General features: G+C 40.7%; 1 protein-coding gene across 5 annotated transcripts in view; it reads left to right on the forward strand.

Annotated features, from left to right (window-relative positions):
- Positions 1-21,307, forward strand: part of SH3RF3 (SH3 domain containing ring finger 3) — a 397,687-nt gene that overhangs the window by 295,060 nt on the left and 81,320 nt on the right. For 3 of the 5 annotated variants that reach the window (XM_075918091.2, XM_075918099.2, XM_075918083.2), the window contains one exon: positions 18,925-19,278. The exons of the other annotated variants lie outside the window; for them this stretch is intronic. In XM_075918091.2, the coding sequence (XP_075774206.2) occupies positions 18,925-19,278 (354 nt within the window). The remainder of the gene's footprint in view (positions 1-18,924; positions 19,279-21,307) is intronic. 5 annotated transcript variants of the gene reach the window in all.

The raw sequence follows: 21,307 nt of genomic DNA on the forward strand, positions 1-21,307 counted from the left end.
TATGGGGTTTGAAATTGTTTCCATTGCCTAATACTCAAAATAGTTTGGGGTTTATTTTTATTTTAATTTTTTATTACTGTTGTTCCAAATAGATATCCCAGATTCAAATAATCCTGAAATTTAACCAATAATTCCATTTGAAATCTCCTAGCTCAAAAAATAACAAACTGCCAAATAGTTATTTTCCCAGCCATCAAGTCTAGTCATGTGTATTATTAGCTCCTGTTCCTTTAAGAATTGTATCTGAACCATATTGTCTTTTTGTGTGTTATATTGTGAGGGTGTTAGTGCTGTGCTGGCATGTATAATATTGAGGAGACTGAAGAACACAGCATGTTCTGGTAGATTTAAACTTGCAATAATGAAAAATGGAGACAGGAGGACACCCAGTAATTGGAAGGGTAGATCACACCAGCACACTCAAGAAATACAAACTCAAAGCTAGAGTTGTTAAGCAGAAATTCTGACTGCAGCAGCAATGCTAGATTTCAAACTCCAAAGAAGCAGTGGCTCTGATAAAAGAAGAATCCCATGAATCAGTGACTGTGCATATACTTCTATTCCTTATTGCAATAACTGTAACATAGCTATACTGTATTGCAAATCAGCAAATTGCAATTGATGACTAAGGCTGAGAGGAAACCTTGCACTGAAATCCCTGTAATTAGTTTATTTATAGAACATATTTTTGTTTGTATATAACTAACTAACTACGTTCAGGTTCTTAGCATCCTGTTATGGTAGATCCAAAGAACCTCTTAGAACAAAATCTTCTTTCATAGACTAGTTTGTCAATACTTTAAATCAGGGGTTCTGAAACATTTTCCTGAGATAGACCACATCCTAATGATGAGACGTTCTGTGGACCAACTTTTCTGTACATTTAGGGCTCGTCTAGACTACATCCCTGTCGAAAGAGGGATGTAAATGAGCCCGATGGAAAGTGCGAATGAAGTGCGGAATTAAATATTCCACACTTCATGTGCATATTCACGTCCAATCACTGTTTTGAAAAAGGGTATTTCGAAAGTGAAACTGCAGTCTAGACACGGTTCTTTCAGGAAAAAAACTCTTTTTCGAAAAAACCCGTACTCCTGAAAAAATGAGGAGGGATGTTTTTCAAAAGAACTGCATCTAGACTGCGATTTCACTTTCAAAATACCCTTTTTCAAAACAGTAATCGGACACGAATATGCAACTAAAGCAGGGGATATTTAAATCCATGCTTCATTTGCACTTTCAATCGGGCTCATTTATGTATCTCTTTCGACAGAGGGATGTAGTCTAGATGAGCCTTTAATGTCTCCTTCCCATCTGTTTTGTTCCCGTAAGCACTTGTATCACAAGAGTGACAAGTTAAGGTTCTAAACAGTTTGTCCTTGATTTTTGATCCTTCAGCATGGCAGCAATTTCTGCTCCATCAAAAAAAAAGGAGAGTCAGAGAGTGGAGCCACAACAACAGTAGATGAGCCCCAAATTCTTGGCTTTTTAAAGGGAAATAATGCATCCCTATCTTTTAAATTCTGTCTAGGGTAGAGGAGCCTGAACTTCACCTTAGCTAACCAGCTTTCTTCTGTTCTTTTCCTCAAATCCTTGTAACATGCTAGATTTGAAAAGAGCTCTGGTTAATGACTTAGAAATGCCCTAAGAACAAACCCTTCTGGAAATCACCCTGTTTGTGTATGGTCTTTGAAGGACAGTCCAAGCAGAAAGCAATCTCTCTCCAGAGAGCAACCAGATGGATAAAATGCTTCAGCCTTCCTAATATTTCATGTTAATAACTTTTTTGAAAGGCAGAAATAGTGAATTTGTGTCCTTTCAGAAAAGCTTCCTTTTTAAAAACATATATAAGACCAATTAAGCCCTAGTATAAATAAGTGTAACGTCATTGACTTAAGAGACTTACATCCCTTTACACCTAAAGTGAATTTTTCCCTTTCTTTCTCTTTTCCTTTCATTTCTCATGTCAGATTCTTACTTTACTTTTGTCTGGCTACAGTGCTTATTTTTCTTTTAAGTTGAGTATATATTTTTTATTCTTCTCTTTCTATGGAATATTCCATCAGAATACTTATGAAAAACAGATTATCATGGGAGTGTATTGTGAAGGAATAGTTTCTGTGCCTTTCATTCACATTAAAACGCACTGAAGTTGCTTTGTTGACTGTAAGAGTTGCTTTGTTGACTTTGTGGGAATCAGTACTCCTGATAATCTCATGAGAGTATGAAACAATGCAAAAATAAAAACCTTTGAATTTAAGGTAACAGGTTCTTTTAATAATGACTCACATATGGAAGTATATCATTTAAATAACATTAGGGCAAAGATACCAATCAACAAAAACAGAAATATTTGCAATAAAAGGGAAACAGACTAAAATCCAAGTACAGTGGGATGCAATAGGATAAAATCAGATTGGTGCCTTGTTTTGCCTGATTATTGGAGATTAATGGAACATTTTCCTCTTATCTATGGAGTGTTTTAACTAAAACAACAAGGCGCCTAGTGGCACTTTTAAAGACTAACAAATTTATAAGGATTCTAGAGCGTAAGTGCTGTGAGCTACAGCTCACTTCCAGAAAGAAAGAAAGAAAGAAAGAAAGAAAGAAAGAAAGAAAGAAAGAAAGAAAGAAAGAAAGAAAGAAAGAAAGAAAGAAAGAAAGAAAGAAAGAAAGAAAGAAAGAAAGAAATGGGGGGGGGATACAAAGATGGGAGTGTGACAACAGTACTAATTAAATCAGAATGGATGTGTCTAATGTTTTAACTATTTTTGTCCATTTTCCATCTGAATCTTTGTTTTATATAAATGTACATCATGGGTGCCAATTTTTGTACCCCTCTCACTGTACCACTCAAGCTGAGACCAGTACAATACAACTGAACCGTTATTTCTTCAGCTCTAGAAAGATTGCATAACAATCTTTGTTCTTAATGCAGATTGTCATTCTTATCTGTATACTTGCAATTGATCTCTTTTCTTTATTTTGATTTGCACAGCAAAAAAAAAAAAAAAAAAAAAAAAAAAACCACATGAAACAAACTCTTGGCACTTAGAAATCTATTATAAACACAGTCCAGAAGAGAATCATCAAATCCACTGTAACATGTTGGAATTGGGTTGTACTCCTTTAAGTAGTTTGTGAGCCCTCTAGTGGCCGTCACTGTCATTTGTCTCAAAGAATCCTTCCAAAGCTCAACATGAATATGTGTGAGTCTTCCACATTACTTATAATTAGTAAATACAGTTATTTGGATCCTACTGTGCTTCTATCATGCTTTCTTATTATATAAATGTCATGTAAAGAGCAAAGAAATAACATCCACTCAACACAATGGCCATTCCATGTAAGAATCCTCCATCTTAACATCAAAACTTTATGTGTTAGTACAATTTGTGGTATTGTAAATTTCCACCAATGCCTAAAGGAAAATAATAAGTGCTAACACATATTTTAAAAATTTACCTCTGAAAGTTATATTACTCTAAGGAAAACAAGGTGCTATAGTTAAAGGATTTTCAAATTCTGGATTGTGGCTTGTCAGGACAACCTTCTAGCTGGCTGCGAGACACTTTGTTTATCTGCGCCTCCACAGGTACGGGCAATCACAGCTCCTGTTGACCGCAGATGGCCCTTCCCAGCAAATGGCAGCTACAGGAAGCAGTACAAACTAGGATACCTCTTCCCACAGTTCCCATGGCCAGGAACAGCAATCTGTGTCCAATGGGAGTTGCAATCGTTTGTACCTGCAGAGATGCAGATAAACAAAGCATCTCGTGGCCAGCTAGCAGCTTGCCCTTATAAGCCATGACCCAGAGTTCGAAAACTCATTGTTAATCTCCTTGCTAGTTACAATTCTATATCAAATTAGCTATCACTAATAGAGCATTGACACTGCTTAGATCAGATGCTAATGTACAGGAAGTCTCAGACTTCAGACTCCAGTATAGTATGTCGATTTTGTCCACTGAATTCCTTCCTCAGTCATAGCTAGTGAATGTATAGTTTTGTAAGGAATGTGGCAATAAGCCAGTGAAAATTTATTCATTGGGAATCAATGTTCAAAGAAATCAGCAAGCTTCTGATCTTTGGATTCCAGAGAGAAGAGCAGTGTAAGCTTAAAGTCCTGCCATGGTAGCTGAGGGTCTCTCCTGCGAGAAGATTGAGGTTCATATACTTCTACAGTATTTGGAGTAAAAAAAAACCTGAAACCAAACATCTATCCCTTTGGTCCTGTACTTGCTGAAAGTATTTTGTTTACTGTTAGCTTTTGCCATTAGAATAGACTTGTGGTGGTATGTCTTAGAAATATGATAGGTTTTGGTATTCTGTGTGTCATTTGCCATTAAGCAATGTATCCAACTCCACAGGATTTTGAAGTAGACCTAGAGGACACAATCATTATTCTGGTCTCTATCTAGAGGAGTCACATTGTAGGGGGCCTTTGTCTTAGCCATTGATCCTCTCTGACAGCCAGTTCCAACAGTTCCAGCGGTGTGCATTTATTTTTAACTGTCTCACAGTTGTACACTTTGAACCAGCGCCTGAAGGAATCTGCATCAACGGCAACAAATAATTAATTTGCATGGTACTCAATTAAAAATAAAAGCCTAGAGATTTTTATTTCTCTCATAGGAATTTTGCTATTTGTCCTTTATTACTGTTGTTGCTGTAAATTGTGTGTCTTAATTAGTTTCGCGTGTAGAGATTGCATTTTTGCACCCAGGCATTTCTTTAGCTCTCTAAGCTCTAAGAGTGGAAATCAATATAGTAAAATTTAGCACGAGAGGAAGAGTGAATTAGTTACCTATAAGTCAGTTCTCAGAAGCAGCACATTGCATAGCTTCACATCTTGCCACCCTCTAAGTTACAATAGGTTAGCTAGGCTTACACCTTTTATCAAATAAGGAGCAATGGCTGAATGCTTTGGTGAAGCCCAGGGACTGCTTCCCCTCAGTTGCTTGCTGCTTCAGATTACAGAAGTTTCTAGAATTTTAACACTTTCTCTTCTGCAACACACAAAAGATGACAAGGCCCATAAGTACAGACCCAAGCTGAAAGCTATTTCAAAAAAATAACAATTGTAAGTGAAGTTATTTTTTAGGCTAAAAAACAACTTAGTTACCCAATAAATTGATGTTGCTTTAAACAAGGGATGTGAATGTTTAACCGTTTAAGTGGTTAACCGATAAGCCTGGGGTAACTGGTTAACAGTCACAGTTACACGCAGGTTCCTACCCAGCTCTCGGGAAGCCGGCTGCGATCCCGTGCTGCTGCCTCTGTATCGGAGGCAGCAACGCAGGGAGGCTGGCTTAAAAGTTGGCTCCCTGTGCACACCACCTCCTAAGGAGCCACCTACCACCCCATGCTGCTACCTCTGATGCAGGGAGAGGCAGCCAGCTCCCCAAGAGCGGCATGCAACAGCTTCATTGGTATTTCATTGGTTACATGTTTACACAATTGCCCTCATTTTAACATCTCTACTTTAAACAAGCCTCAACTTAAAAAGCATATTTTGTAGGTATTGGTGTTGCAGTTAGCAAGACAAGAAGAGGACTAAATCCAATCAAATTAACAAAGGGGAAAGGTTGGTACCTATTTAAGAATTTCACTCTCCTCCAGCTTGCCTATCCGTGAGCATGGAATTCTTGAAAGTTCACCTGTTTTATTTGTAATCTCTCCAACAAAAGGTATCACCACCAGGTTCATGGTACTCATTTGCTTTTTAAATCCCTTGACCACCAGATTAATCTAATGTCGGTTTGTATGTCCTGTGCCACCATTTGCTCTTGTGAAAATATATAGAAGGTACTGTCAAAACTAGGGATGTGAAGGGTTAACCTGTTAACCAGTGAGGCTCAGCCAGCTCCCTGCCTGCTGTGGGCAAGGGGCTGCTCCAGACCCACAGGGACCTGCCACAGACAGGGGCTGCTTCATTGCAGCCCCCACTTACGGCAAGCCCAGGCACCCTGCAGGCAGGGGCTGCTTTGGTGTCCCCAGCCAGTGTAGCCCCTGCCTGCTGCAGTGGGGGCTGCAGGGTGGGGCTGCTCTGGCTGGGCTGGAGTTAGTAAATACAGTGATTTGGATCCCAATGTGCTTCTATCATGCTTTCATATTGTATAAATGTTATGTAAAGAGCAAAAGAGATAATATCCACTCAACACAATGGCCATTCCACATAAGAATCCTCCAGTCCTCCACCTTAATGTCAAAACCTTAATGTGTTAGTACAATTTGTGGTACCCCTTTAATTGGCTAACCAGTTTAACATATTGTTGCCTCAACAAATATTGGAAAAAATTGAGGTTCTGTATGGTTTCCCTGGCTTCCATCATTTCATCTCTGGATCTGAGAGACTGGTTCTCTGCCCTCAACTTTAAAGGATGCTTACTTATGCTTTGTAAAACAACAAATGGTCCGATAGCATTTTATAGACTAATAAAACATAGATGGTATCATGAGCTTTCGTGGGCACAGACCACTTCTTCAGATAATTGGAGTTTTGAGTTCAGGATGTGCAGACCCAAAATAAATAGGGGAAAAGGTAAATGGGGAAAGCACACAGTCACTCAGCACACAGTCAACCTGTGGAACTCCTTGCCAGAGGATGCAGTGAAGGCTAGATCTTTAACAGGGTTCAAAAAAGAGCTAGATATATTCATGGAGGTTAGGTCCATCAATGGCTATTAGCAAGGGTGGATAGGAATGGTATCCCTAACCTCTGTTTCTCTGGAGGTGGGTGACAGGGGAGAGATCATGTGAGGATTACCTTTTGTGACCCTCCCTCTGGGGCATCTGGTATTGGCTACTGTGAGCAGACAGGATACTGGGCTAGATGGACCTCTGGTCTGACCTAGTATGGCCGTTCTTGTGTTCTTATGTTATTTCTGCAAACATCAGTTATTCCGAAATAATGTTGCTGTGTAGACGTACCCTGAGTAAGCCCTTACTCTGCTAACTTTCCTATTGGTTTTAATGGGACAATTATGAAGCAAGATTTTACTCACCATGATTAAGAGTGACAAAATATGGTTCATAGTGATTAAGAGTGGCAAAATCTGGCTCATATCTTCAGAAACATTGGAGATGTGAAGTAGTTCTGAGATTCATCCATCTGTAGATGACATGTCTATGACAGAATAGTCAGCATACTTGAAGGTGGAAGGATGCAAAACTGGAATTTTTCCAGGAAGATGTAGTCAAAAATAGAAAATCGAACTTCTTTTTGGTGGATTCTTTTATTTTTAGCATTCTGGCTTTTTCCCTTTCCTTTATCGGCAGCAATCATCATTAATTTAGATTTTGTTCACAAAGGATAATGAGTTATGCTTTACAATATACTATATCTTTTATGTGATTCCTCAACCTATTTGTTTCTCCTAGGTCCATATGAATCATTTGCTGTCCAAAGCCTATTGGAGGAAAAAAAAAAGTATTCCCAATTCACCACCCATAGGTTATGCTTATTCCTGCTGCATGCATCATTTATTTTATTTTGCAAGATCACAATGACACATTCTTTCAAGAACATATTGTTCTAATATGCTACATTCCTTCAGCCTCTAGATAGTTTAGAAATGACAATGGTGCTAAGTAGGAAAGATCTGGTTAAACAGGAAAATAACTTATTAAATACCTTCTACATTTCAAGGAACAGTATTAAAGAGGGTTTTTTTCAGAATTCAGGTAAGCACATATATGTTTGGAATTGTTAGGAGGACTAAGAGAACTATAGGCAAGATGCTATATTGCTATATGTTTAGGAATTTATCTTCCTCTGAGAGCAAGATTATATTTTTATCATGCTTCTATATCTGAGTGAACCCCATATTTCCACTGTAGAGAGACATGGAGATAAGAGATGCCAGTGTATCCTAACAGTAAGCCTATTGTCATTCTGTGTGCCTGGACAGCCTACTTTGAGGTGCTTCATTTTCAGTCTGATTCTGCATGGAGCAAATGTCTGAATCACAGTGAGTAAGGCGGATTATGGGAGTGGTGGATAAACCATTTCCAGAAAAATCTGTTCTACATTTGCTAGTCCCTGCCTTGTAAGAAATTAGAACATTTGCAACACTGGATTGTGACAGAGATTAACACCAATATCTATTTAGTAATGCTTTGGTTGTCTTTATAATATCTTCTTTCACATGATACTTTATTAATGCCTCCTTGTTTGAAAGAAGTGTATAAAAATTGACACCTGCTGCGAGGATTTTATAACTCATCTAACACATCTAAACCATTCTTGATCAAATTGGGAAGTTTTCCATAAACATGGAGATTATAAATATATTTAGTACAGTACAACTTTAACAATATGCTTGCTTTTTATCAATCCACTTGTAAGTCTTCAGCACTCTTCTGTTTAAACTTAATTAATTTCTCCACAAACCTTTTTAAGCGTCTATAATTGAGGATGCATTTTATCTTATTCCCGTTTGAATCAATAGTAGTTGTGCTATTTCACTGTACTAGCAATAGAATGGATCCTATGGTTGAAAGCTTGAAGAGTACAAAGAAAGCTTCTTGAAAATTTTAAAATTTTGTTTTATGTTCTCATGAAGTAGAATTTCGAGATCATTTTTAAAGATGCTATCATTCTTATTAACCTGGCAAGGGCAGAAATAGTTTACGTAGTTACGCTTTCAGTCACTGATCCACATCACCACACTTGTGAGTATAAATATCATTCCTAGTGTAACAAATTGAGAATTTAGACACATCATATTTTCTACAAAATGCCTACTGTGAATTGCAAGCACTTTAATAAATTCAGCCTGCTTATTTTAATCATAAAATCAGCCATGGAGCTACAATATACCAAAGTCTCTGAGAGGCGTAACATTTCAGTGTGTTTAACCTTTTTAGTATTTATTAACTGTAAAATAGAAACATTAACAGTCTGTGGGTACAAACATTTTTAATTTTCTCAGATTCACATTCTGAAGAAACTTAATAGTTTAAATTGGGTTTTAAATCCAGAGTACAGTGCCCACCAAAAACTTAAATGCATTTTCTTTTCTTACCATTGTTTCCTTTTTTATTAAGCAGTCATTGATTTGCTCCCTTTGTTTTTAACTGGGCATGAACTCAACATGACTTCTTTCTTTATACCTCTGCAAATTAGCAGGGCCGGCTTTAGGAAGTGCGGGGCCCAATTTGAACAATTTTGACGGGGCCCCGCAGCTATTTTGATTGAGCAAAAAAAAAAAAACCACACAGCACGCACACACACACACACCCTCCCGCGGCACAGGAAAATCCTGCACTAAACTCACCCCTCCTGTGGTGCAGGCAGCCGATGCACTCCTCCTCCGGGGCCAACAGGGGCGGCAGATTTGTATAATTTTTGGTGGTGCCCTATTAGCCACGCTCCCTGACCCCCGTTACCCAGGCCTCTGGAGGCAACACGCTTGGGGCAACATGACTAGAAGTAAAAGGTGTCATGTCACCCCTCTCGAAGGACTTTTCCCACCATCCTCCTACCAACAGGGATTAGTTTGGCCCCCACCAAACCCCCCTCATACAACTATCCTGCAATTGCATTAACCCAATGTGTGTGACATTAACTCGGGGGCAGAAAGGCTGGGGGAAGTGTTCCCTCTAAGGCTATGTCTACACTCATGGCTTCTTGCGCAAGTATAGGCATTCTTGCGCAAGAACCCACAGAGCAGCCACACTGCCCGCCTGCTCTTGCGCAAGGAAATTTACAGTACGGCGTGATAAGAGAGGGCATCTTGCACAAGAGCTACGCTCTTTTCTAACAGGTGTAAGCTCTCTTGCATAAGAGGACAGTGTGGATGCTCAGCAGAGATTTCTTGCACAAGAAACCCCTATGGCTAAAATGGCTATTGGAGCTTCCTTGCTCAAGAGAGCGTCCACACTGCAATGGATGCTCTTGCGCAAGAAGTCGCCAGTGTAGACATAGCCTAAGAGTTTCCTCCCATGAGCAGAATGGATTTTGTGTTGTGCACCTCTACTGAGTTCATGTGGCTTGTTTGGATGTGCCACTGAGGCACCCAAGTTATTAATAAATATTTTATAAACCTCTACCTTTTCCCTCTGCTGCCATGTCTCCTCCCCTTGCTCCATCAGCTCCCCTGGTGCCTGCTGCCCCCCAACCCCACACCCTCCTCTACTGTCCTGACTCCTGCCCTTCTCACTGCCCTCAGTCCTCCAGCGACCTGCCCCCTCCACCAGCCCTTCTCTCCCCCCTGTGCCCACTCGGATCATGTGAGCTACCCCTCCTCATCCCCTCTCCTAACACCTCCCTCTACACACCTGCCCTGCCTCTCTCCTCTGGTGCTGATCCCTCCCTTGCAGGTGTCTGCCCTTCTGCTTCACCCCAGAATCCCCTGGCCCCTGCACCTTCCCTTAGCCCTGCACCCTCCTAGTGCCTCCCCCTTCCCTCACTGTCTCTGTCCCCTTTGCCCTCTTTTTCCCTGATGCTCACCCCCTCACCACTCTCTGCCCCCGTTCCCCTCATGCCCTTGCCCTCACACATGACTTGCTCCATCCCCACCTTTCTCATGCCCACCTCTTCTTTCAAGCTTTCTCCCAGCAGCTACCCCTCCCCCCTCTAACCATCAATGCCCTTACCCTGTCCCCCCTCCCACTGACACCTCCCCTCCTGCCCTTTTCCTCATTGTCTGCATTTGGCCCCCTGGCATTTGTCTCTCCCCCTCCCCACAAGCCCCGCTTCCTCTCCCCCCTCCCCTTCCCCACAAGCCCTCCTCCCTCTCCACACAAGCTCCTTCCTCTCCCACTCCCTCCCCCTATTTTTCCCTTCCCCTACCCCTACCCCTACCCCTACCCCTACCTTCTGTCTTCCACTTTGCGGGTCCGGAGTCTGTGCTCGGGCCCCGGACTCCGAAGCTGAAGCCAGGCCATGCCCCACAATGCGGCGCTGAGACTTTTAAAGTCCCGGGTTGTGACGTCACGTCACGCCCGGGTGTATCCCCGGTCATGGGAAAGCTGCGCATGGCAGCAACAGCCGGCGAGGGGGAGCCGCAGCGAGAGCCGCACACGGCAGGGATGGGACGGGGACGGGACTGGGGGGGACGCTCTGGGGCCGGGGTGGGAGAACGCGCAGGTGGGGGCCAGGGCCCACTCCAGGCAGAGCCAGGGGAAAGACCCAGCTCCACATATTGCTGGAGTAGAGCTCCCAGCTCTGAATATTAACTTGCGTCCATGGCGCCAGGCACACTTCCAGGTTCAGGGCATGGGGCCCCTTTAGGCACGGGGCCTGATTTGGGGGAATCGGTTGAATCGGCCTGATGCCGGCCCTGCATACTAGTATCCCTGATGTTTTGATTAGGTAACTGTTTCTGCGAAAGACCCACAGAAAACATGAAATTCTGTTTTTCTGGAAATCTTACATAAATTGCACTCCTCGGCTCACCCTGGTTCCGTTCAACAAAATACTAAGGCATGTGCTTAAATGCAAATGCATAACTAATCCCATCCTTATTCAGCAGTGCATTTTAGTCCCATCATTGGGATTTAAAAATGTGCTTGAGTGCATTCATGAATCAGGACCACAGAGAACTTGTGTCTTTGGTCAGCTAGACATCACTCAAAAGCAAATCTATAATCAAAAACATAAATGACAGGAAATGCTTTTTTGCTGGTATAACTGCATCTACACTAGGGTTTTTGCTGGTATAGAAATATAGTATAAAAGGAATCCACATACTTAAGCAACATTAATAAACTGGGAAAAGTTTCTAGTGTAAATACAGCACCTCTGCTTCCTTCTTGCTCAGTAGCATAGAAATTAGTTATTGGCCTATGCCAACAGCAGATTATAGACACACACACACATATGTACAATCTGGCAGTCCATACTTGCCAGCATGTAATTCTTTCCCCATTTTCTATTCCGCCTGCTCTGAGGAGAGAGGAAGTGGGGCACACAGAGGCATAAGATAAATTCTTATGTCCATGTATAGATATGTCATCCAACTCAGTTTGCTCAGTTTTGTGTCACCTCAACTCTGATAGCATTTCTACACAACTTCTTTTTAACATACACATTTGAAATCCAAATATCTGTAAAAGAGAGAGAAAGAAATCATTGTAATGTGTGCTGCAGAAGAGTAACATTTATCCAGAATCTAAGAATCTAATAAAATAATAATAATGGCAGCACGGAAGTCCTGAATGATCCAGTTTAGCACTTGTACTTTTGTAGCCCAAGTGGTAAAGGCTCAAGTAGAATATCGAAAAGCAAAAAAAAAGCTTTATGTATGATCTGGGTTTTGGACTGTCTTTGGCTACATGCCAGAGTACTGGCAGCATATAGTGTGAACGAGACAACAAGGCTCAAACCAAGGACATCAGATTTTTTTAAATGAAATGGAGCTTGATCATTGTTCCCTTTATGAGCAGAGGTCATATGGAGGTGAACTAGCCTCAGAAGGAAACTTGTTCTGAGCATATCATTGCGCCTGAGATAAAACTAGACAAACCAGATCCCAGTTATCAGTGCAACTACCACTACTGCGGGCATTTCCTCATAGAGAAGGGACACAGTAACCCTTGTTATACAACTATCTTAGCCATCTGTGACCCAAAATTTAGCAGCTGAGCTACTATAGACAGTCTGCCATAAGGAACAAGTTAAGTGGTGTGGCTTACATAGTTCTCCCCAATAGAGCCTTTCCTTCCTGTCACAAGCCTCCTGTAGGACTTCACCTAGCAAAATGCTGACTGCTCTGTCCCCTAACTGCAAGACAACAAGACAAGTTAAGCATATCCTCAAGTGGGGTTTTTTGCATCAGGGTCAGAATGCTTGACACCTGGCAGGATCCTGTCTCTAATGGTTATGTGTTGAGTTTTCTGTGATATCCCTGCATCTCACTTCGTTGCATAAATCATTGGAGTAAAATCCTGGTCTCAAGTCAGTGAGTGTTTTGCTATTGATTTCAGAGGGGCAAAGATTTCAACCTAAAGCCATGTCTGCACTCGCATTTTTTTGTCACTCAGGCATATGAAAAAACACACCCAAGTGACATAAGTATTTTGTCGGCATATGCACTCATGCACATAGTGCTAAGTTGGCTGCACTCTCCTGCTAGCATATCTACTGCTGCTTGTTGGAAGCAACTTAATTATGCCAGTGAGTAAGCTCTCTCCACCTGCAGAAAGCAACTGTGCTGCTGTAAAATCCTTAATGTAGACATAGCCCAAATCTCTCTTTTATTTTTGCATCTAAGAGACGTTAGAAAATAGGCATTGTGAAATGTAAGATTCATTAAATTGCAGTACAGCTATAGAAATGTCCAATTCCTGAGACAGTCAATGGATTGAAGTCATGGAAAGTTTAAAAGAGCTTTCCATTAAACTTTGAGACTGCAAACAGTTACACTGTATAAATATCCACTGAAAGTCAACAGAAACATTATGTTTAAATTGTAGGAGTTTAATTGGAGGTTTGTATTCAGGTTAAAAAAGAAATTATAAAATCCCATTTATAAAAAAAGAAGAATCAATCTCCCAGTTCAGCTTTTTCTTCCATATCCATAGTATCTTTATGAGGCATACATTGGTATCTAGGGGCCAGTTTCACTGCAAGATAAGCCTCTGGAACTCGGTCATCATGGGAAAAAGAAAATGATAGAGCTATAAACATAATGATTCACTTTTCTTCTAAAATATTTCCAGCATTTCTTTCTAGAACAGTTTCTGTGGTGTTTGCCTGTTATTGTATTTCTGATAAGATTGATAAGTGGGATTTATAAATGGGTTGTCAGATAGTGAATCATAGTTCTGGTGTTAAAAACAAAAGCAGAGGCACATCTGTCTCGATAGGGGACATTGTTGTGAAACTGAGATCCCATCACAGAGTCCAAAAAACACTTCATTAAATTCTTTGCAGATATTCCTAGCCCATTGGTACTCACTAGCAAAATAGTTCATCATGTTCAAAGCATTTCATAAATTGTGGTAGTGCTTCCCCTTCCCTCCTTTTAAATAATTCAGTAAGAGTGTTGCCATTGATTGGGTAAGCAGAACTGTAACACCTACATAACAGAGAAGAACCATCTGGTTTCATTGCCATTGTTGTGAGCCTGCTGGCATATATTAGGCTGTACCAATTTAGAACATGATGAAGTGAGAAATAATGGACATTCTTGAAGAATTTCAAATGGGATCAGCTGCTAAAAGCAAAAACTGGCAGGTGCAGTGCACTGTGCTGGCTTCTGTAATGGTCCTATATTGAAGAGTGCAGCTGGTAAAATGGCCGTCTAATTGAATGGTATCAGCTAATCCCAGCATTGTCAGTAGCAGTACATCACTAATTGTGAAGGTTGTTGTTTGGCTGGTGGCAGTTGTGAGTGGACAAAGAATTACAGAGCATTCGTTTTTATTTTCTGGATGTTCATATTTTATCACCTCTGACTTGAGAATGAGACATTGTAAACTGAAGATGAACATTCCTAAGATTTATATGAGTTATGGGGAAAATGCTAACATTATTAGTCTGTTCATTTGTTTGTGTTTTAAATCATTGGTACAATTATTTGGAACCATCAAGATCTTCCACAGCAAAGCTACAAAACTGTGTGATCCTGTTCTTTTTTCTTTCCTCCCTTTCTCTTACTGTTATTGTCACTTGCTGAGTCTTGTTTTTAAATTTGCATTGTAAGGTTTTCAAGGCAGAGGTTATGTCATTCTGTGTGTTTGTGCAGCCTAATGAGGCCCAACCTTAACTGGAATGTTTTGGTGCTTACATAATAATTAACATTTAATAATAGCAATAATAATATTTATATTCATCCAATGTAATATTTCATGTACTCTAGTTTAGATCAACCTCAGAGTATAGGTGAAGATCTGAAAGTTTTTATCTTAGATACCTTCATTCATATATTGATTCTGTTCATTAAATGCAAAACCTATTGTGCAGTATTCTAATTGAATATAAAGTGCCTTTTCCCTCACCCTCAGCTGTTAGCACTCTTTGAGGGATGTTCCCAGTGAATGTTTTAGAAAATTCATCTTACTTCACATCATGCCTCGTAGAACAGTGAATATGGTCATCTCTGTGGCCAGACTACATCCCTCTGTTGGCAGAGGGATGTAAATGAAGCACTTCAAAAGTGCAAATGAAGCCAGGATTTAAATATCCCGCTCTTCATTTGCATAATCATGTAATGGCACTCTTTCGAAAAAGTGCTATTTCAAAATTGAAACCACAGTCTAGACACGGTTCTTTCAAAAAAGTGCCTCATTTTTTTAAAAGCCCCATTAGAGTGCAGTTTCAATTTTGAAATAGCGCTTTTTTGAAAGAGCGCCATTACATGATTATGCAAATGAAGTGCGGGATATTTAAATCCCGGCTTCATTTGCACTTTCAAACTGCTTCATTTACATCCCTCTGCCGATAGAGGGATGTAGTCTAGACGTAGCCTGTGTGTCTACAAATTTTCTAACTGTCAGGAAAGTTCTTTCCTATATAAGTTACAGTACCTGGGAAGTCAAGAAATTCAGGTAAATGAGGATACGTCTAAACTACATGGCTCCGTCGACGGAGCCATGTAGATTTGTTTGTTTGGCAAAGTCAAATGAAGCAACGATTTAAATGATCGCGGCTTCATTTAAATTTACATGGCTGCCGCGCTGAGCCAACAAACAGCTGATCAGCTGTTTGTCCGCTCAGCGCGCTAGTCTGGACGCTCTGCTGCCGACATCAAAGCCCTTTGTCAGCAGCCCCGGTAAACCTCATCCCACGAGGAATAACGGGGCCTCCAACAAAGGGCTTTGATGTCGGCAGGGGAGCGTCCAGACTAGCGCGCTGAGCGGACAAACAGCTGATCAGCTGTTTGTCGGCTCAGCGCGGCAGCCATGTAAATTTAAATGAAGCCGCGATCATTTAAATCGCGGCTTCCTTTAACTTTGCCTATGTGTCTAATCTACATGCCTCTGCCGACAGAGGCATGTAGTCTAGACACAGCCTGGGATTTCCACATAACATATTTTCTGCGTTTTTAAGGGCAGGGCCACACATAGCTGTTAAATTGATCATGAAGAGTTGGTGAAGAATAAACATGAGTGATATGCTGCCTATTTCCCAATGTAGACTGTATGCTAAGTTTGAAACTATGGAAGAGAGTCCTATAATCTTATAAATATTTCTGAAAGTTTGTTTGTTTGTGTGCGTGTGTTTGTGTTTGTTTGTCCTGAAAGATCTCCGAAACGGTAAGAGCTAGAAACACAAAATTTTGCACGGATTCCACTGATTTCCTAACTTAAATAACTAGACTGGTTATATCTCAAAATCGGTTCCCCCGGTTCTCCCAGAGCCCCAATTGGGCACATTGATAATTATGAAAGATCTCTGAAAAGTAAGAGCTAGAAACACCAAATTTTGAATGTATACTACTGATTTCCTAACTTCAATAACTGGATGGGTTATATCTTGAAATCGGTTCCCACAGAGCCCCAATTGGGCCCACTGATAATTAGCTTTTAGTAGCACCTGATCATAGGCATTTGCTGGACTCTTCTGTTAAGCGTGTCACATCAACTGCAGCTACGGATAAAGCATGTGGGCACCTGGAGCACCATCAAGGGAAAGCCCATGGGGGGAGAGGCTGCAGTGGGGCAGAGAATCAGCAACCTCCCCTATACTAGGAGACCAGCAGGTCTCCAGGACAGACTCAAATGTGGCTGATGCTGGGTGGGGTCTAGCCTTGCTAATTGTGGCTGGGAGAAGCCTCCAGCTGTCACAGCCTCTCAACATCTTCACGCAGCAGGGCTCCGACTGAACCCCTTCTGGAAATTAAAGTTGCTTCCGTCCCCCCACACCTAAAAGAGCCATCCCACCACTCACCCTCCTTGGGGCTGCATGCGTTCTCCTGGCAGTGTTGTGTGTTTTATCAGCAAGTGCCACGGGTATTATGCACTCTGCAGGATTCAGGTCATAGTACAAAGAGGAGGTGGGTAGGAGGACAAGGTTTTGAGCACCATGGAGCCTGAGGAGGACACGGTACACTCAGAACAGCCTATTCTCATTAGAACAGGTACGTTCAGGTGCTGCATGTTCTGATCATCTAGATATCACTTATTGCACCTGGTCTGAAGGTCTTTCATTTTGTCTGATCAATGCAACCGGTCCAGCTGCCGCTAGAAAGTCCATTCAGTTGCCCCATGGAGCGTGCACTGAAGACACTCGGGGAGTGGCTACTTGGGGAGCAGTGATTTGCTGCTGCTGCGGAGGCCAGGAGACATCCCCTCCATTTCTCAGGGCCTCTGGAAAGGAGGCTGCAGGCATTGGTTTGCATAGAGTCTTTAAGGAAAGATGGGCCTTCCTGATTCCTGGGAATTGAGAAAAGAGACCCTATGGAATTTGTCATTTTGTAAGTACATCACTAGCTATGTTAATTTCTTAAAGTAATATATCAGAAAAAGTATTTCCAATAAAATATGCTATGTTAATGTAATTGACATAGTTCATTCATCACACCTTTTACTATATTTTCCTTGGGTGATGCCGGCTATTTCTGCTAGTTCTTAATATTTCCTGCTTATTGTTTCATTGGGCTTTGATTGGACCATGTGAGGCTAGGTGCCTCTGTGATACCGCTCATTTGAAATGATGCAATTGAGAAAAAAAATCCTTTGCTTTAATTTATACTAAGATAAGAATATTAGTTGTGTTTAAAGAAAAAAATACTAGAGAGATTTTGGAAGAAATGCTCTTGGATTAACAAGCCCAAAGCACATATTTATATTGACCTGGGGAAAGTGAGATGATATAATGGAGACATTGGCAAGGCATAGACAAAGTAATATTGGTGAATTCTTTAGTAACATGTACTGATACAGCAATAGGAGTACATATGGTAACAAATGCATCATTTTATTCAATGCCAACAATTTTGTTAAACTTAGCCAGACTTCCTAGCTTAGCATTTGAGATGAGAGAGGCATTGTCTAACAGAAAGAATATATCATAGCAGCTGGGCTCAGGACTAGGAAATGCAGGAAGTATTGAGTTCTCGCCCAAGCTGTGACAATGTCTCTTTCTGTAGTCCCAGGCAAATTACTTCTGGTTACAATTTGAAAAGTGGGCTGTAGTCTGGGGTTCTTCCATTTCTGGATGTTTAATTTTAGACCCGCTGACCTGAAATCTTACACTCAGGCCTCTTTTATTACTTTGTGTGTGTAAAGGGTCCTTAAAGTGGGTATATATTATATGCCTTACTGTTTTCTTCTGTTCATATGACTTGAAGTGGATAGAAATACTATAATGTCTTTTTTAGAACCTTTGGGAGTTGAAAGCTTGTAGCTGCTTTCAGGAAATTGAATTCTTTAACCTGAATTGTACTGACTTGTCCGGTACATCGACAGATCATAGCAAAATAAACATATTAAGGATTGCTAATATTTAACCAAAAATTTCCAAAGTGAACAGTTTGCCCAGTAAGTAGGAATAGAGCTCCTGTTGGGTTACTCCTAAAGTTTGCAGTATATTTAAACATACATTTATAGAGCCCTGCAAAACCACAGATATCCACTTTATATCCACAGGTATCTGATTCAGTGGATATGGATATGGACACCCGCAGCTCAGTTTTGCAAATACGGATGCAGATACAAATTTTGTATCTGTGCAGGGCTCTCCACATTTAGCCCCAAAATCTGATATTCTTACACACTTAGACTAGAATGTTACTTTACATAAAGTCCAGTTGATTTCCATGGGATTACACTCAACATGGGTGTCAGGTTATCGGAATTATGGACTTCCACTATTTTTTTTAAACACTCGGAAGGATGTTGGTGCTTCTATAAGCGAAGTTCTAGTAGCACTGGCATGAGTGCAGAATTTGAACTCACAGGTTCAATGGCTAGCTATGACAGTCTTTTAATTTCCCCATTCTTCTGTTTTGTTTTGTTTTTCTCTGCACTTAGCTCAACGAATCAGCTAAACAGCTTATAGAGATGGACAAGACATGCTTAGCTGCTGCATCTGGCTGTGATGTCCCTTTGCCATCTGACACCAACATGGCAGTAAATTTGGCCCAGTGCTCTACTTTAAACAATACAGGAGCAGTCAGTGCCATTCAGCGGCATATTGATGGCAAGAAGAATGCCAAGAAACGCCACTCCTTCACAGCTCTCAGTATGACACACAAATCCTCTCAGGCCATGCATAACAGGCATTCCATGGAAATTAGTGCTCCAGTTTTGATCAGCTCTAGCGATCCCCGAGCTGCTGCCAGAATCGGAGACTTGACTCATCTTTCATCCAGTGCTCCAGCCCAGGTAAAAAATGCATAACATAACTGTAACGCTGAGCTAAAAAAGAGATAAGGTCTGATAAATAGCTCCATTTATTATAGCTGCACTATCAGGGTCACCTAAGCCTTAGCTAAATACATGGATATGGTTTATACATAATTATACATTGTGCGCAACACTGCTATTCATTGACCTTTTATTCAATGACACCACTTCAGACTGCCCTAAAATGTTAGTGTTTGATTTTAGTTTTCTAAGTAGTAAAAATGATTAAGGTTAGTCATATTTTTGCTTGTAAACAAACCCCCTCCCCCCAACCTGGGTGATTTCAGACTATGCTGTAATCATTATCTGTAGGCTTCAACTGAACAGAGTGTGTCAGCCAGAGCCTAATTCCCCCACCCCTAACTAAAAATTCAAAGTAACCACTTTGTCCATTTTTTAATCACATGTGTGAATGAAATAACAATGATTTATTTCTAAATATTGTGTATGTTTGAAGAACTAAAAAACGGATAGCTGAGATTTAAATAAAAAACAATGTGGAGGTAAGGTTTTGGCTTTGTCTATACTGCCAATTAAGCAACAAAACTTCTGTCCTTCACAGGTGCTTAAATGTCCTATCTCCTGACCCACACACAAGTTTTGCTGCAGCAAATAGCAGTGCAAATGGCTCATTGATTCCAACAAACAGCATTTACACTGCCTGACTTTTAGGAATACAGTTAAAATAAAGTAGTGTAAACAAAGCCTTATTGGACCAACTTCTGTTGGCAAGAGAGAAGTGCTTTTGAGAGCTATACAAAGCTCTTCTTTAGGTCTGGGAAAAGTACTCAGAGTGTCACAGCTAAATACTTGATTGAACAGATTGTTTAACCTAATTGTTTAACGTAAGTAGTTAACACATATTCTAAGGGACCAAGTGGAGCGGTCTGTTAATACCTCTGTAGTCAGAGGATAAAAAGCAGCATTAATGAATTACGGATTGATGTAGTAAACCATAAATCCAATGTCTGTCTGTCTGTCTCTCTGTCTGTCTATCTATATTTATTAGTCTCTAAGTCTACATCTAGACTACAGGCCTCTTTCGAAAAAGAGCATCTAGACTACAACTGGTACTTTCGAAAAAGCAAACCGCTTTTTCGAAAGAGAGCACCCAGGCAGTCTGGATGCTCTCTTTCGAAAAAGTACAGTTTGCTTTACACTTTCGAAAAAAGGCGTTATTCCTCGTAAAACAAGGTTTTCCACAGTTGAAAAATCTGCCGTGTTCTTTCTATTTACTTTCAAAAGAACATGGCAGCAGTCTAGACGCCGGGGAAGTTTTTTCGAAAAAAGGCCAATTTTTTTAAAAACAAACAAACCCTGTAGTCTTGGGTGTGTCTACACAGCAAAGTTATTTTGGAAAAACAGCTGTTATTCCGAAATAACTATGCGAAGGTCTACACACATAATTTCAAAATAATGGACAGCTTATTCCAATTTCTGTAAACCTCATTCTATGAAAAATAATGCCTATTCCGAAATACCTATTTCGAAATAAGGCATGTGTAGACACTCTGCTTCTCGGATTTTGAAGCAGCCCCTCACCAAGTCCATTCTAAGTTATTCCTTCTGGGGCTCTAAATTGAGATAGCATGTCTACATTAGGGAAGCCTGCCTTGGATTAATTTTGAAGCTTCCCTGCAGTATAGATGTGCTATTTCAAAATAAGCTATTTCAGAATAACTATTTCAGAATAGCTTATTCTGAAATTAATTATGCAGTGTAGGCATAGCCTAAGGTGCCACAGGACTACTTGTTTTTAAATTTACAGACTAACACAGCTACCCCTTTAATAGTTGTTTTTGGGGCATCTAGTGTGCTGGATGAGGCAAACAGCATGTTCTGATTGCAATATGCAGGAGCTATGGATCTTGAAAGGTCTGTTGTGGGAGACACCAATCATTGTACCTGTTGAGATACATCTACAGGTTTGGCATTCTTGTTCTGGCAGGATCTGAGTCGGTTTGTCCTGGTCTGGGTGAAGCTTGCATCTAATGCTCAGCTTTGAGAA

Source organism: Pelodiscus sinensis, chromosome 1 (assembly GCF_052426305.1).
Source record: "Pelodiscus sinensis isolate ZL-2025 chromosome 1, ASM5242630v1, whole genome shotgun sequence".
In the NCBI taxonomy this organism is placed as follows: domain Eukaryota; kingdom Metazoa; phylum Chordata; order Testudines; family Trionychidae; genus Pelodiscus; species Pelodiscus sinensis.